Genomic DNA, 16,135 nt, shown 5'->3' with positions numbered 1-16,135 from the left:
TGATGATGATGATGATGATGATGATGATAATAAGGTCTGAGCTAGGCATCTATGAATTCCCTTCCAAAGCCAGCTATGGGACCTTAAACTAGTCCCTCACCCTCTCCAGTTCTCAGTTTCCCCTTCTGTGAAATGAGGACATTGAACTGATCTTTAAGGGTCTTTCCAGCCCTGACAGTTACAAGATTCTCAAGGGTCCACCCAGGAGAGAGATTCCCCCCTTCCACTGACGACTGAGAACCTAGCACACATTTGTGCCACCCCTGCCCAGAACCCCCATATTCTGCAGCCCAGAGCCCTCCAGGCCCCCACTCAGACTAGGCCCATGCTCTCAAAGTCACCATCCTCTCCCCAGAGGTTGACAGCCGAGGGTACAGGAGCGCCCTGCAGGGTCAGTAGGTGCTGTATGGACGCCCCCATCACCTGCCTGTTTGTGTCTCTGCAGGTGAGCGGAGGGTCCTTCCCTGCGAGAAATCACAGCTGTGCACGTGGGCAGGCTGGCTCCGCTGTTCTGCTCCAAGGATTACATGTCCTTCAAACGCCCCTGCCCCTGTAAGTCTCCTCCCCACATCTTCCCATGGACCAGGGCCAGGTGAGGGCAGAGACAGGACTGCAGAAATTGTCTCTAGGATGTTTGGCCAGAGAGCTCCAGGGGTCTGATCAGGGTGTGATGTGATATGACGGATGGGGGGAGGGCAACACAGAAGACTCCTGACATCTGCAAGAGACATCTCACTTTGCGAATCCCTCTGCATGAGCACTTCCCAAAGTGTGCGTCAGGGGTCCTCCAAGGGATATTAATGGGGTTACTATTTTTTTAATTCCATGGTCAAGTGAGTGTGGGAAACGCTGAGTGAGACGTCAAGTAGATTTTGCTGGACTTTTCAGAGCCTTTAATATGGTGCTGTGTTGTGAGGCTCCACAGGAAAGAGAAAGCCCAGTGATCTTCCCAAATCTAGTTGACCACAAGGAATGTCTCACGGGATGGGTGCTCCACAGAACACACTCCTTGGAGTTCAGTGTCCTAGAAAACCCTTCCTGGAGTAGCCCCGCCATACAGCCCCTCATTTACTAATTCATTTCCATCTAATGAAGCCATAGATGATTTTGCCCATAACATTCTTCTCATGGCTCCCTGATGCCCACGCGTCTAGACGACGGACACAACCAGGTGTACCCCGGGGCTCAAGGTCGCAGCCCCTAGGGCTCACTCCCCTAGTCGTCATCAGCCCTGCCTTCACCGACTCATGCTGCCACCCTTACCCCAGAGTCACCTTCGCCTCTCCCCCTGGCAGCCACCTGCTTCCTCCCATGATGTCCCCTGAACCCCCTCAAGCCACCATCATTTGCTGCAGTTTGGGAGGACGTGCGTAACCTCCCCATCCCTTCTCCGTGGTGAGGCGGGACTGTGAGTCTGTGTGAGTTCAGGGCCCCACCTTAGCCCCCCTCTACTTGTCATCTCCCTTCGGCCCGCTCACCAGTGTCTGTTCAAATTTGCGCCATTGGTTACGTGTCCCAAATCGTGGGGTTGGGGGCCTCTCTTGCATATAGTCGAAATCCCAACTGTCAATTGTTTGAACATCAAAGGGCTGCTGTAGCCGGGGTGGGGAGAGCTGGCCCCCCGTCTGGGAGCGATCATCCCCAGGTGGGCCGGGGAGGACAAGGTGGCAATGGGTTCACTGTGCAGAGTGGTGTTCAGGGGGCGGGGGAGCCCAGCCTGGCTGCTGGCTGCCGTGGGTACCGAGGAGGGCACAGGTCAAGAGTGATAAGCTTTCTGATAGGTAGGACAAGCTCAGTGAATTATTGTTACTGTCGTCACCATGGCTGCTGCTGTGGCATAATCAGGTAGCAAAGCCACAGGGGGAGCAGGTCGGAGCCCAGGGACACCTGCCCCACAGAGGGTCAGGGTGGCTGTGCCCTCACTCCTGGGAGCAGCCGGCAGTGGAGAAGGCTGGGGCTGCTGAGTGCGGAGGGCTTTCCAGAACCTTCTGGGCTCAAGCCAGGCCCTTCGGAGCCCCGCCCATCTGCACTAATAGGGGCGGACAGCCCAGGACAGGGCTTTGTGCATCCAGCTCCTGAGGACTCCAGGGTACGGTCATGGGTATGCTGGGCTGGTCAGAAGCAGTTCCTGCGCGTCTCTGATTCCCCTCCCCCCTCACCGCCCTGCCGCACACCGACAGGCCCAGCGCCTAGCATGCAGTAGGCACTCAATGTTTGTTGAATAAATAAATGCACAGTCAGACACTGTGGATGAGGTGCTGGAGCGGGAGAAGCTGAAGCTCCTGACTCTGCCACCAGATTCTCTCTGTGGCTTTGGCCAGCCCGTCCTCATCTCTAAAATGAAGGGGACTGAGGCCAGTGGGTTCCAGGAGCTCAGGGCAACTGTGAGGCTCCTTGGAGGGTGAGGAGAGCCCAGGCAGGCAGAACCCAGGAGCCCACCACCCACTGCTTCAGCCAGAGCCGCTCTGCTAACATCTACAGGTTGGGGTCTATTCAGATTTCAATTGGAGAAGGGTGTCCCAGGCAACGGCAAGTTGGGTCCCATGGGGTTGTCCAGGCCCACCCCTTCCTCCATCATCTCTCCCCTTCTCTGCCGGATTCTTCTCCTCATGTTGTCCAATCAGACTCTTTACCTTTTCTCTGCACTTGTTTAAGAAGTGCTCACAGCACCCCTTTCAGCACCCTTAGTCTGCTTCAATCTGGCTCCTCCAACCCCACACCAACACCACATCAGCATCCGTGTCACTAAGTCCATCCCAGAGTTTCCAGTTCTCAGCTGCATCTGACGCTGTTGGTCACATCAGTCTTCTAGGTAACTCCTCCACTGAGGAGTTCCTGACTCTGAGCCCTCAGGTCCTCCTCCAGCCCCTCTGGCTCCCTGGGCTCTGACCATCCATTCCTGGTCTCTTTTGGTGCTGGAGGTGGGTGGATTCTTCCCGCACCTGACCTGGGATGCTGGGTCCCCCAAGACTCCAATCCTGCTGGCCTTCTCGCCCCAAACACTTCAGACCATTTCATCCTCACTCTGCTCTCAACTGCAGCGTCTAGGCCGGCAGCTTCCTGGCTCTCTCCCAGCCCAGTTCTGCCTGAGCTTCTGATTCCTTCTGCCTTCTGTTGCCTGGCTCCCCTGGGCAGCCCCCGTCTCCACTGCTCAAATACAGCCTGTCCCAGACTGAACTCCTTGTCTCCCCCTCCACGCTGGCTTGCTTGATTTTGCTGTCTTGGTTTAGGATACCACCATCACCGCCACCATCACCACCACTCAGTTCTTCAGGCCAGAAATCTGGGAGTGACCGTCAATTCTCCTCCAACACACCCATCATTGCCAACTGCCCAAGGAGACCCCGGGGTTTCCAAACTGGGTCAACAGATCTCCCTTCTGACTCCCCCCACCATCCGGGCCCCTCCTCAGACCCCACCTGGAAGTTGCTGCCTCAGTAGATGTTTATGGAACAACCAGACAAGTGAGCAAATCGAGGTGAAGCAGATGTCTTATGGGCGGCCTCCTGGGTTCGCAGACCAGAGGCCTTCACGCAGGTTCTGGAAGGGATGCACAAGGGCCCCAGACATCCACATACACCTGACCCGGAGCAATGAGGGATGAAGCCGGAAGTCCAAAGAGGGCCCTGCCGTGAACACACACCCTCTTCTTTTAGCACCTCCTTTCCCGCTCTGTGAATTTAGACACCTACCAGGGAATCCTTGAACCTTCTTAGCTCACAAAATCATCTTGCTCAGTACATGCAAAGGTGCCAAAGACCATTAAAACCTGGAAAACTTAGGATAGGAATCACAGCTTGTTCCTGTTTAGGTTTCCACACCCCCTACACCCTGCCGGCTGAGAAGGGCAAAAGGGAAAGTCCCCAGAAGGAAAAACAAGCCCTAGAGTTTCCCAAGCAAGACCCACCTCCTAGGAGTGAGAGTTCAGGAGGTCAGGGAGAGTCAGTAGGGAACGTGGATCCAGGGCAGGGAGGAGTAGGGCGATGGGCAGGCGTCTGCCCAGTACCCACAGATTCAGACACTGGGTGAAGTGGGACCATCCACTGGCCTCTCAGGAGCTGGGCAGCCATGAAGCAGACCAGGCTGGGCCCACTTCTCCCAGGTCCTACCACATCCCCGGCCCCATCTTACCTTCCGAGCAACTCAGCTCATCTCGGCCCCTCGCAGAGACAGCCCCAGCAGACCTCCATGCCCCTCTGCCCAGTCAAGCAGATGAAAAGACTAGGGCAGGGAGAGGCAGCAAGAACAGGGGAGGGGAAGCCCTGAGGGTTCTGGCCACAAGGCTGCAGGAGGGAAGTCTGGTCGTCTCCCTGCAAGTGCAGGCCTGTGAGCCATTTCCAGCCCTAAGCACTGAGTGAGGAGGACCAGCCTGGCTCCTCAGAGAGGCTGGAGGCGTGGGAGCCTCCTCCATCTGGCCCCAGCTGGGCAGGGCAGCCCAGGATTCCCCCAGGACCCAGGCTCCAAGAACAGATGCTTCACAACCTCTTCTCCGCCACCAGCACATGGCAGCTCCACAGAGCTCCCTGTGAGGTGGAGGTGGCCTCAACGGACGGATCTGGGGGAGGAGGGGCTTCGGGGCCGCAGGGGAGACTGAGCCTGTAGCCAAGCAGGAAAGAGAGCCACAGAGAAATCAGGTGGGGCTTGTCTCTGCTAAGCTCACAGGCTGCCCACAGGGCTGGAAGGAATCGCAGCCTGCAAAAGTCTCTGGATGGGCTTGACTCTCCCTCAGCGTTGGTGTGATGTGATAGACAGTGCCTGAGTTCGAGTGCAACATGGCACTGACACTAACAGCTGTGTGATCCGGAGCAAGCTACTTAATGTCTAGAAACCTCAATTTGCTCATCTGTAAAATGGAAATAGTCATAATAGCCTTTCGGTTTGATGCCCAGATGTGGTGTACCACAAGGAGCATCTAGCTCGGTGCCAGGCACCGAGAGATGCTCAAGAAACTTGAAAATCTTGTCTTTTGACCACTCTCTCTCTACACAGCTTAATATGACCCAAGTCTTTGGTAACAGAATGCGGGAAATGAGGAGAGATGGGGACTTTGGAGATGAATCCGGGGTTTGGACCGGACACTCCTGTTTTCTGCTCTGCTCATTGTAACTGTTGCCTCTGCAGAGACTTCGCTGTCAACAGAAGGAAGGACTTGAAAGCTAGGAGGGCAAATGATGGGGCACACTCTGCAATTTACCACTTCTCTGCCCAGAGCAGACATTGCTAATCAACTGCAGTGCTCTTTCCCACTAAGCCTGAATGCAACCTCAGACTCCCTCTGAACACAGGCAGGCACTACCCAATAATCATTAGCCTGTGAGATGAAACCTTTGTCCATTCCTTGCTGAGGTCTGATTTTGGAATGGGCAAGGGAATAGAAGGAGTGACTTCGGCTGGCCATGTCTCTCTGAGCCTCAGTTTCCTCATCTGTAAACTGGAAGTTGAAAGGACTGTCCACCTCAAGAGGGCTGCTCTGAGGATCAAATGAGGTACTACAGATAAAGGGCTTACAAGGCCTTACGATCATTTCTTTATGTGGCCTTCTTGCTTCCTAGAAGCGACTCTGCACAGGAGGGGTCAGTGTGGCCATTTCAGGCCTGAGGAAACTGAAGCTCAAGGACGTGAAGAAGCTAGTCTAGGTGACACAGCTGGAAAATGGTGGGGGTCAGGGATACACCCCCGGTGAGTCTTTCCAGGGTTCAATTTTGGATAATCTGCAGCTGGACAGAAAGGGTAGAGTCACGTCTGCTCCTTCACCTCCACCCCTCGAATGGAGAGTCCATTCTGCAACCCCATAAACATCCTGGCTGCCCCTCCTCAGAGTTCTCTGGTTGAGCTCAGCATCTGATAGCTAAGCTCAGTTTTAAATGCACGATCGTTTTATATTAGAGTCCTTGGCAAGAGGGCATCAACCTCAGCTTGAGTGCTTCATGTACTACTAGTAACAGTAGCAGTATCCCCAGCTTTTGCAGAGCACTCCTTGCTGGCAGAGTTTCTGCACTTCCCCGTCCCCTGGCAGTGGGCTCCCTGGGTGACCTCATCCACCTCATGGTACTGAGCAGCTTCCATACACTGACGGTCCCCAAATTTACATCTCCAGCTCCAGACTCTCCCTGAACTCCAGACTCAGATATACAACTGTCCACCCCATATCTCCACTCGGATGTCCACTCGGGTGTCTACAGCTTATCTCAGATAGAACATGTCAAAACCTTACATCTTGACTCAAAGACCCCACCCAAGCTGCCCGTCATCTTCCCCATCTCAGGAAATGGCAGCTCAGTCCTTCCATGTGCTCAAGCCCCAAACTTTCTCAGTTTTTACTGCTCTCCTTCTCATCTACCCCCAAACCAATTAATCTGAAAATCCTAACAGTTTCACTTTCAAATCTGACCCCGTCTTGCCACTTCCACCTCTAAGCCCCAGGACCAAAGACATCATCGTCATCACCTGTACCACTGTCCTAACTGGACTAACTGGCCTCTTTGCCCCCCTCTTGTCCCCCTCCGGCCTATTCTGCCACAACCCTGGGAGCGTGGAAAAGGGAAGGATCTAGAGACTGAGTCTTGGGTTGGTTTCTGTATCTAGAAATCTTGCCAAGGAAAGCATGACCCCCAGAGTTGTCACCCACGGCACCCCAAAGTCAAGTACACTGGCCAGGACTGACCTGCAAACAGCGATGTGTAAGGACACTGCCATTTCTCTGCCAAGGGCTACCCTAGATTGGCTACCCATCCTGCACCTGGAACTGTGCCCAGGGTGATTAGGAAAGGCTGGTCTTCCTCTGTGATGTCACCACAGAAGTGCGCAGGCCTGCACACTTCCCAGACAGGAGAGAGAGGCCCCAAGAGAGAAGTCACATGCCCCATGGACCCAGGGGCTACCGACGGAGGAGACAGGTTTCAAAAGCAGGGCTTCCAGGCCCAAGCCCAGGGCACTGGCCACGCTACTCCCTCTGAGAGCTTGATACATTTTCACCTCCTAGAGTTCCTTCTATTTGCTTCTCTCTGCATTTAAGAACCGTATCCTCCATTAGCCCCCAAACCATCAGCTTTTAAGGGCTGCTCCCTCTTCCCACCTGACCCCACCCAACCTACGTGTCCATAGGTGACCTCCAGGCCTTGCTCGAGAGAGTCATTCCAGAGCTTTCCTCTGCCCATCCGCCAGGGCCTTCAGCCACTGGATGATGTTTCTCTCCCCTAGGAATGTGGCTAAGGCTGGGGATGTAGTCTAATACAGTAAAAACAGCAAGAGCTGAAAGACGCAGGTTCAAAAAACCATTGGAGCAAATGTATTTAAATCATCCAAGCCTCTGTTTATTCAGCTATGAAATGGGATTATGAGACCCAGTTTCCAGGATGACTGAGAGTTTGGTGAGCACATAGATGCTCAGTAAGAGTTTGTTCTATCTTTCACCTCTGGCTCTTGCATTCCACAACGAGAGCTGCAGAACTCACTCGGTCTTCTCTGCAGGGTCCTCCCAAGCCCGTTCCAAGGGGAGATCACGTGTTCCCTCTCCCTTCCCAGCCAGCCCCAGGCTAGTGTTGAAACACAGCATGGCATGCTTGGCCACCTTCATCTGACAGGCTCTAATCAGGGGCCAGCCAGATGCCAGCCGTTCACCGGATCCCATCACAGGCACACAACGGGACAATGCAAGAAAATGTGTTCTCTCTACCTTGTAGATTGGATGTAAGAGGTCCTTTGCTGACCCTTTAGGACTTACCCTGGGACTCTGCCCCAACTGCCCCACACCAGAGGTGGAGAAACTGAGATGCAGATTGGGGACTGGACCAGGTCACCCAGCGTGTTTGTGGCTGAAACTTTGATGCTCCCAGCCTGACTCCACATAAAGTGCTCCTTCCACATGGAGCCTGCTCCCCTGTTCTCAGTGAAGATGCAGAAAAAGAGCAGCCCTCTTTTGAAAGCGAAACTGTGACAAAAGCCACGTCTTTTTGTTTTTTTAACAATAAAGACATTTATTGTTTCCGCACAGGGAGGGAAGTCCTGAGACGGAACAGCGTTAGGGTTCTCAATTTCAGTGGTCAAGGATGGACATCATTAAGGACCCAGGTTCTTTCCATCTTCTTACACCAACATTTTCTGCATTGCAAGATGATCCCCGTCAGGGACTTCCCTGGTGGTCCAGTGGCTAAAACTCCACGCTCCCAATGCAGGGAATCTGGGTTCAATCCCTGGTCAGGGAACTAGATCCTACATGCAGCAACTAAGAGTTCACATACCACAACTAAAGATCCCGCATGCAGCAACAAAGATCCTGTCTGCCGCAACTAAGACCCAGCACAGCCAAATAAATAAATATTAAAAAAAAAAAAAGATGGCCCCATCAACCCAGGCAGTGACACTTTTCCCAGAAGTTCCCCAGCACACCACCCCCATGTCTTATTGGCCAGAATTTAGTCACATGTCCACCCCTAAGCCAATCATACTGAGGGCATGGTAATACCAGGACTGGCTTACCAAGCCAGTCTTTAAAAGGACAAAGGTTGTTAGAACATAGTCCCCCCTCAGTCTAACATGGAGGCAGTGGACAGTCAGACTAGCAAACCCTTTCCCTCCTGCCTACTCAGTCCTTCCCCTCTGGTCCCCAAGACTCCAGGAGGACCTGTGAAAGTTAGGAGTGAGAACTGAACTGAGGAATTCCTTTTCTGGGGATTCTCTGGGGTTGGTTTTTTGTTTGTTTAGTAGAGATACCAGCTCACAAGAGTGAATACTTAAATATTCAGGAGATTCATGACCCGTTTAATCATTGGTAGCCAGCCTGAAATCCATCATGATGGGAGTATTTACACCATGGAAATTGGCAACCAACACTACAAATCAGGGATTTTTCTTTCTTTTCTTTTTTTTTTTCCTGGAAAACTGGTTTGCCAGCGCACCACTGTATAAAACATACATGCAGGAAGGGGCACAAATCGTTAGTGTACAACTCAATGAATCTTCACAAACTAAGCACACTCAGATCAAGAAACACATCATAAGCTGCACCCCAGAACATCTACCGTGTGCTCTTCCAGTCACTACCCCATGCCCAGGTCAACTACTGTCTTGACTTCTGTCGCCATAAATTAGTTTTGCCTGTTTTTGACCTTTATACATTTGGAATCATACAGGATGTTCTCTTTTGTTTCTGGCTTCTTTTGATCAACATTCCACTGTGAGATTCAACCACAGTATTGTATATAATTGTAGATCACTTATTCTCATCACCGTATAGTATTTCATTGTGTCAATATACCACAAATAACTTATCCATTCTACTTTAATGGACATCTGAGTAGTCTTCAGTTTGGGGCTATGAATGAATAGTGAACATTCTAGTAGAGTGCTGTCCAACAGAGCTTTCTGCAACAATGAAAATGTTCTGTATCTTCACTGCCCAATATGATAGCCATGACCCATGTGCAGCTATTGAGCCCTTGAAATGTAGCTAGTGCAAATGAGGAACTGAATTTTTTTAGTTTAAGTATACTTGATTTACAATATTGTATTAGTTTCAGGTGTACAGCATAGTGATTCAGTATTTTTGCATTATAGGTTATTACCAGATAAGTATAATTCCTTGTGTCATACAGTATATCCTTGTTGCTCATCTATTTTATGTATAGTAGTTTGTATCTGTTAATCCCATATCCCTAATTTGTCCCTCTCCCCTTCCTTCTCCCCTTTGATAACCACATTTGTTTTCTATATCTGTGAGTCTATTTTGCATATACATTCATTTATTTTTTAGATTATACATATAAGTGATATCATATAGTATTTGTCTTTCTCTGTCTTACTTATTTCGCTAAGCATAATATTCTCTAGGTCCATCCACATTGTTACAAATGGCAGTATTTCATTCTTTTTATGGCAGAGTAATATTCCATTGTATATATATACCACATCTTCTTAATCCAATTGTCTGTTGATGGGCACCTTGGGTTGCTTCCATGTCTTGGCTATTATAAATAGTGCTGCTACGAACACTGGGGTGCATAAATCTTTTTGAATTAGTGTTTTCATTTTTTCCAGATATATACTCAGGAGTGGAATTGCTGGATTATATGGTAGTTCTATTTTCAGTTTTTTAAGGAACATCATACTGTCTTCCATAGTGACTGCACCAACTTACATTCCCAGCAACAGTGTACATGGGTTCCCTTTTCTCCACATCCTCTCCAACATTTGTTATTTGTGGTCCTTTTGATGACAGCCATTCTGACAGGTGTGAGGTGATACCTCATTGTGGTTTTGATTTGCATTTCTGTAATAATTAGTGATGTTGGGCATCTTTTCTTGTGCCTGTTAGCCATTTCTATGTCTTCTTTGGAAAAAACGTCTATTCAAGTCTTCTACCCATTTTTTGACTGGATTTTTTTTTAATATTGAGCAGTATGAGCTGTTAGTATATTTTGGACATTAATCCCTTGTTGGTATCATCATTTTCCAATATTTTCTCCCATCCTGTAGGTTGTCTTTTCATTTGTTGATGGTTTCTTTTGCTGTACAAAAGCTTTTAAGTTTAATTAGGTCCCATTTGTTTAATTTGTTTTTATGTCTTTTGCCTTAGGAAACTGATCCAAGGAAATATTGCTCCAAATTATGTCAAAGAGTGTCCTGCCTATGTTCTCTCCTAGAGTTTTATGGTTTCATGTCTTACATTTAGGTCTTTAAACCCTTTTAAAGTTTATTTTTGTAGTATATAGTGTGAGGGAATGTTCTAATCTCATTGTTTTATATGTGGCTGTCCAGTTTTCCCAGCACCACTTGTTAAAGACACTGTCTCTTCTCCATTGTGTATTCTTGCCCCTTTCCTCATAGATTGATTAACCACAGGTGTGTGGGTTTATTTCCAGGTTCTCTTTTCTGTTCCATTGATCTATGTGTCTGTTTTTGTGCCAATACCATGCTGTTTTTTATTACTGTAACTTTGTAGTATAGTCTGGAATTTGGCAGGGTTATACCTCCAGCTTTGTTTTTTGGTGGTTTTTTGTTTGTTTGTATTTAATTTTATTGGAGTGTAGTTGATTTACAATGTTGTGTTAGTTTCAGGTGTACAGCAAAGTGATTCAATTATATATCTATACATATATTCATTCTTTTTTAGATTCTTTTCTCATATAGGTCACCACAGAGCACTGAATAGAGTTCCCTGTGCTATACAGTAGGTCCTTGTTGGTTATCTATCTTAGATATAGTAGTGTGTGTATCTGCCAGTTTTGTTCTTTTTTCTCAGGACTGCTGTGGCAATTTGGGGTCTTTTATGGCTCCGCATAAGTTTTAGGATTATTTGGTCTAGCTCTGTGAAAAATGTCCTGGGTATTTTGATAGGGATTGCATTAAATCTATAGATTTCTTTGGATAGTATGACATTTTAATAACACTAATTCTTCCAATCTAGGAGCATGGGATAGCTTTCTATTTCTTTGAATCACCTTCAATTTTGAGGAACTGAATTTTAATTTAATTTTCATTAATTTAAGTAGCTACATGCGGCTAGTGGCTACCATACTGGACAGCACTGTTCTAGCATGTGACTTTTGGTGAACATACTGATGCTTTTCTGTTGGAGAATTCATTCCGCCCAGGAGTGGAATTTAGATAATAGATAGAGCTAAACAGTTTTCCAGAGTGGCTGTACCAATCCACACTCCTAACATCAATATATGATAGCTCTAGTTGCCCTACATCCTCACCAATGCTTGGCGTTGTCTGGATTTTTTCACTTTAGCAATTCGGCTAGACAGTAGAGATATTACCTTGTGGTTTCATTTGAATTTCTCTGGTGATTAAGTACAGTGTATTTAACACCTTGGATATCTTCTTTTGTGAAGTGATTGTTTAAGCCTTTTGCCCACTTTTTCATTGGGTCTTTTTATTACTGATTTCTAGGAGTTCTTTATATATTCTGACCACCAGTCCTGTGTTGGATATATTATTGCAAAAATCTTCTCCCTCTTTGTGGACTGGTTTTTGACTCTTATAATCATGTCTTTGGATGCACAGATGTTCTTAAACTTTTATATATAGACTATCTATTCTTGTATATAATTTGCTTTATGCATATTTAACTTCAAAATTTACAGAAAATAAAACGATACGGAGCACACAGTTAGGGGACACCCTCTTGTACTCCTTAGGAGCAGAGGATTCTATTGCTGCACTTCAAAGAATACATTTCTACAAATGTGAAAGCCAAGGTGGGCACCTTTTAAGTTGGACGGCAGCCTTGTTAAAGGGTTTTTGTCTATTACTGAAATTTCAGGTTTTAGGTTAAATGAAACTTAAAGGACTGCTCGTGAAACAATTTAAACTTTTTTAAAAATCTCTCATTTTTTTCAAGATAAAAAAGTACCTCCAACACTAAAATACTGACAGTGATCCCAATAGCTTAAGTACTGTTATAGTACACGTGGCTACTACACATGCACAGTATGTCACCAACACTGTCTAAACAATAAGAATCATAGCACTGGGGCACAGTGGCTCTCCTCATCCTTGCGAGCGAACAGGATGATCAATTACACCTGAGTGACATTAGTGCACTGGCGTATCTACCAAGTGTAAAATCCAGTTATCTAAAACAACATGACTATCAGATTCCCAGAGAGTATGTTATTTCTCAGTTTGTATATTCAGAAACCTGTGGGTTGTTCCTTAAATTCTTTTAAAATAGGAATTACATTGAGCATTAAAAACACTGAACTAAGTAATGTAACCACCATAGCGCGTGAAGTTCAGTGTCTGGTTTAACAACCGTTTACTATCATTTCAAAATCAATTTCTGCTCAATCCTAGCACAGCCAGCATTTCTCCTGCAGTGACATTTATTTTTAAATGCACAAGAATGAAAGGCCCAGCTATACACCACTGCCTTATTACAAGAGCCATGGGGAAGGCGAGCTGATGAGACACACACAAGAGAGAAACACGCACAGCATCATCTCTTTGTTCAACACTGGCTTTGATTTAGAGTAGAATGCAAAAAACATATTATAAAAACAGAATGAGGACCTGTTTCTAAGTGTAGTAGGTAACCAAGAACTATACTTCCACTGCAAAAATCTTTATAGGATTCAAGCACTAAAGTGACACTAGTACTGAAACACAGGTAATCAGAAGTAGCAAACGCACTAGTAATATGAGTCATCATCAAAAGACAGCCCGGGTAAATATCACACATTTCCTGTCAGCTGCTGCTAAGACTTGCACTTTTCGAACTAAAAAGGAATACTGTGGGGCTTTTTACTTATCAATTATTTGAAGAAAGGCTGTCTTAGGTCCCCTCATTGAACATGAGGCCTAGGTTCCCAAATCAGTTTTCCTATATCATCACAAGACGTATTATACTCAGTTGACACTGTTTGACATTGAATTGCTATAATCAATTTTGGTGAGTTTATTTAAGTGGCAGAATCTATCTCAATAGTGGAATAAATCACTTTCATCTTATATTTATAGAATCATGAAAGGCCTGTGGGTGGTCACTTATATTTTTCCAGTTATATTTTAATGCAGTGGCTGAAAATCTTCCACTTGGCAATGGAGCACTCTCCTATTAACTCTGATGTGTAAAACAGAGGGAAGCAGAGCTACTATGCATGACGTGAGAGCAGAGAACTCCATGGTGTACCAAGACTTTCCCTCTCGGCACTGGGGCACCTGTGTGGGAACTCTTGCTTTCCACGGTTTGAGAGGTTCATTTTAGTGGATTCATATACATGTTCCTAGTGCCTAGCATGTGTCCAGGCACAGAATAAGCACTTAGTGAGTATTGGTGAGTGGATGGATGGGTGGGTAGATGGACGGATGACTGAATATATGGATGGATGCATGGCTGATCGAGTGGATCCTGAATAGACGCCTAGGTAGATAAATACTTTAGGAGGATGAGTGAATTTATGGAGGACTGATTAATAGGTGGATGACTTCACATTCCAATCCTCGTTTTCACTATAACCTGCCCCACCTGTAATGCCACAAATGGCCAAGTAAAACGTGTCAGGGCCTTGACATACCATTAGCTGACCTCTTCTAGAGCTACGTCCCATTGTAAGAAGAATACTGAACCCCAAGCAGCCTCCTCCTCATCCCCATATCCCAATGTTCAGGGGACATCCCACAGCCTCACCCCAGGAGCACCTCCTCCTTTCCTGAGCTCTGTTGGGACCTTACCCTCTGTACTCCCGCTCAGGCCCCTTCCTCCCTCCCCTGATCTTGCTCTGCTGGTTCATCCTTCGAGACCCAGCCCCTCTGTGTGGATATGTCCCTGACCTGTTCCCAGTACTCTCTCTCCATTACAGTCTCCTGGTAACGAGGTGATATCACCAAGTGGGCTAAGAGGCTGCCCAAAACAGAAGGGGAAGGGACTCAGAAGTGCCCAAGCAAGTGAGCCTGCCCTGCCACGTCCCCTGTCCCAATCCCTGCCGGGAGGCTGAGACCAGCCATTGGTGAGCAGAGGGAAGACGGTGCCTGAATCCTGTTCCCCAGATTCCCTCCAATGACCTCAAGGCCTCACCCTAGTGGTTTCAGCAGTGGAGAAAGAGATGAACTACTGAGGCCAGACTTGCCAGGCAAGTGGACCTATGACAAATGTCTTCAGAATTTTTGGTGACAGGAACCATCAGTCAGATCTCAGTCCTTCGCCCCCCCTTCTCCCTCTAGCCAGCGTCTCCGAAAGTGTGGGCAGCTCTGGAGGCCTAAAGATGCTGGCTCAGCACCTCCACTATCGGTGCCCTTTCTTTGTCAGTGCTCCCAGGTGGCTTCAGCCTGCAAAGAGCACTTGCCTGAACCCACACAGAGTGACTGCACAGCTGCCCACACACTACACTCAGCAAGCAGTCAGTAGTGATGGTCTGCTTCAGCTTCCCTGCCCTGCACGTTCCCCACGTTTCCCAGCCTGCAGCCAGCCCTGACCCCATCCCCCGACGCAAGCCTGGATCTCATTGCCTCGCCCATTGTGTTCACCTAGCTCCCACCTCCTCCCCACCTTTTCAGACCCCTTCACCCACCCTGCAGTTAAAACGGCTCAAGAATAAGCGTCTTTAAGCGTCTTTCAGGCGGAGAGCGACCAGGTCCAGAGTGGGCAGAGGACAAACCCACTCTACACCGAGTGAGTGATAGAACCAGGAACGGAGCCCCGTTCTCCTGCCTCCACCTCCACCGCACCCAACTCTCTTCCCCTGCTCTGGGCCCCAGTGCGTGGATTATCAGACACACCTGGGTTCAAATCCCAGCTCTGCCACAAAACTAGGTGAGCAAACTTCAGCTCACCAAGACTCAGTGTCCTACAAATGCGGGTGACGACGGTTCCGCACACAGAGGGGGCAAGCGCCAGAGCCGGCCCCACACCCAGGCCGCGGTCATGCAGGGCCTCTGACCCACCTGTGGTTCCCAGTCCCAGCCTGGAGCAGAGGTCTGGAGGCGCGAGAACTGGCTTCTGCCTGGCACAGCCCCGAAGGGGACCTTGGGACCCCATCTACAGAGTGGGGAGAGCACCAGGGTTGTCGCTGAGGCCTGCTCAAAGGACGTCAGCTTGGCAAGGTGGAGGAACTCTCCTCAGGAGCAGCTGCCATCAAAGGCGTTCAGCTGAGCCCGACTCCACGCTCCAGGTGCGGGCTTGCGGGCTTCCCTCACGCTCCACGCTCCACGCTCCGCCCTCCACCCTCCTCGCTCCACCCCCCACGCTCCACGCTCCCTGCTCCACCCTCCACCCTCCACGCTCCACCCTCCACGCTCCACGCTCCTCGCTCCACCCCCCCACGCTCCCTGCTCCACCCTCCACGCTCCCTGCTCCACCCTCCACGTCCCTCTCCCCACCCTCCACGCTCCTCGCTCCACCCTCCACGCTCCACGCTCCTCGCTCCACCCTCCACGCTCCACGCTCCTCGCTCCACCCCCCACGCTCCCTGCTCCACCCTCCACGCTCCACGTTCCACCCTCCACTCTCCCTGCTCCACCCTCCACGCTCCTCGCTCCACCCTCCATGCGCCACGCTCCCTGCTCCACCCTCCACGCTCCCCGCTCCACCCTCCACCCTCCACGCTCCCTGCTCCACCCTCCACGCTCCACCCTCCACGCTCCCTGCTCCACCCTCCACGCTCCACCCTCCACGTTCCACCCTCCACGCTTC

The 16,135-nt window shown here is 49.2% G+C and overlaps 2 protein-coding genes across 3 annotated transcripts in view; one reads left to right on the top strand and one right to left on the bottom strand.

Moving 5' to 3' along the window:
• The window catches only part of LOC109550088 (thymidine kinase 2, mitochondrial), an 886,444-nt gene that overhangs the window by 815,693 nt on the left and 54,616 nt on the right, over positions 1 to 16,135 (bottom strand). The window lies entirely within an intron of this gene.
• BEAN1 (brain expressed associated with NEDD4 1) overlaps positions 1 to 16,135 on the top strand; it is a 38,533-nt gene that overhangs the window by 8,579 nt on the left and 13,819 nt on the right. For both annotated transcript variants that reach the window (XM_033845176.2, XM_033845174.2), the window contains exon 2: positions 446 to 552. In XM_033845176.2, the coding sequence (XP_033701067.1) occupies positions 528 to 552 (25 nt within the window). In that variant the 5' untranslated portion in view covers positions 446 to 527. The remainder of the gene's footprint in view (positions 1 to 445; positions 553 to 16,135) is intronic.

The sequence above is a fragment of the Tursiops truncatus genome, chromosome 19 (genome assembly GCF_011762595.2).
Source record: "Tursiops truncatus isolate mTurTru1 chromosome 19, mTurTru1.mat.Y, whole genome shotgun sequence".
Classification (NCBI taxonomy): Eukaryota; Metazoa; Chordata; class Mammalia; order Artiodactyla; family Delphinidae; genus Tursiops; species Tursiops truncatus.
Note: the sequence above shows the minus strand (reverse complement) of the source record. Positions and strands in the feature narration are given on the sequence as shown.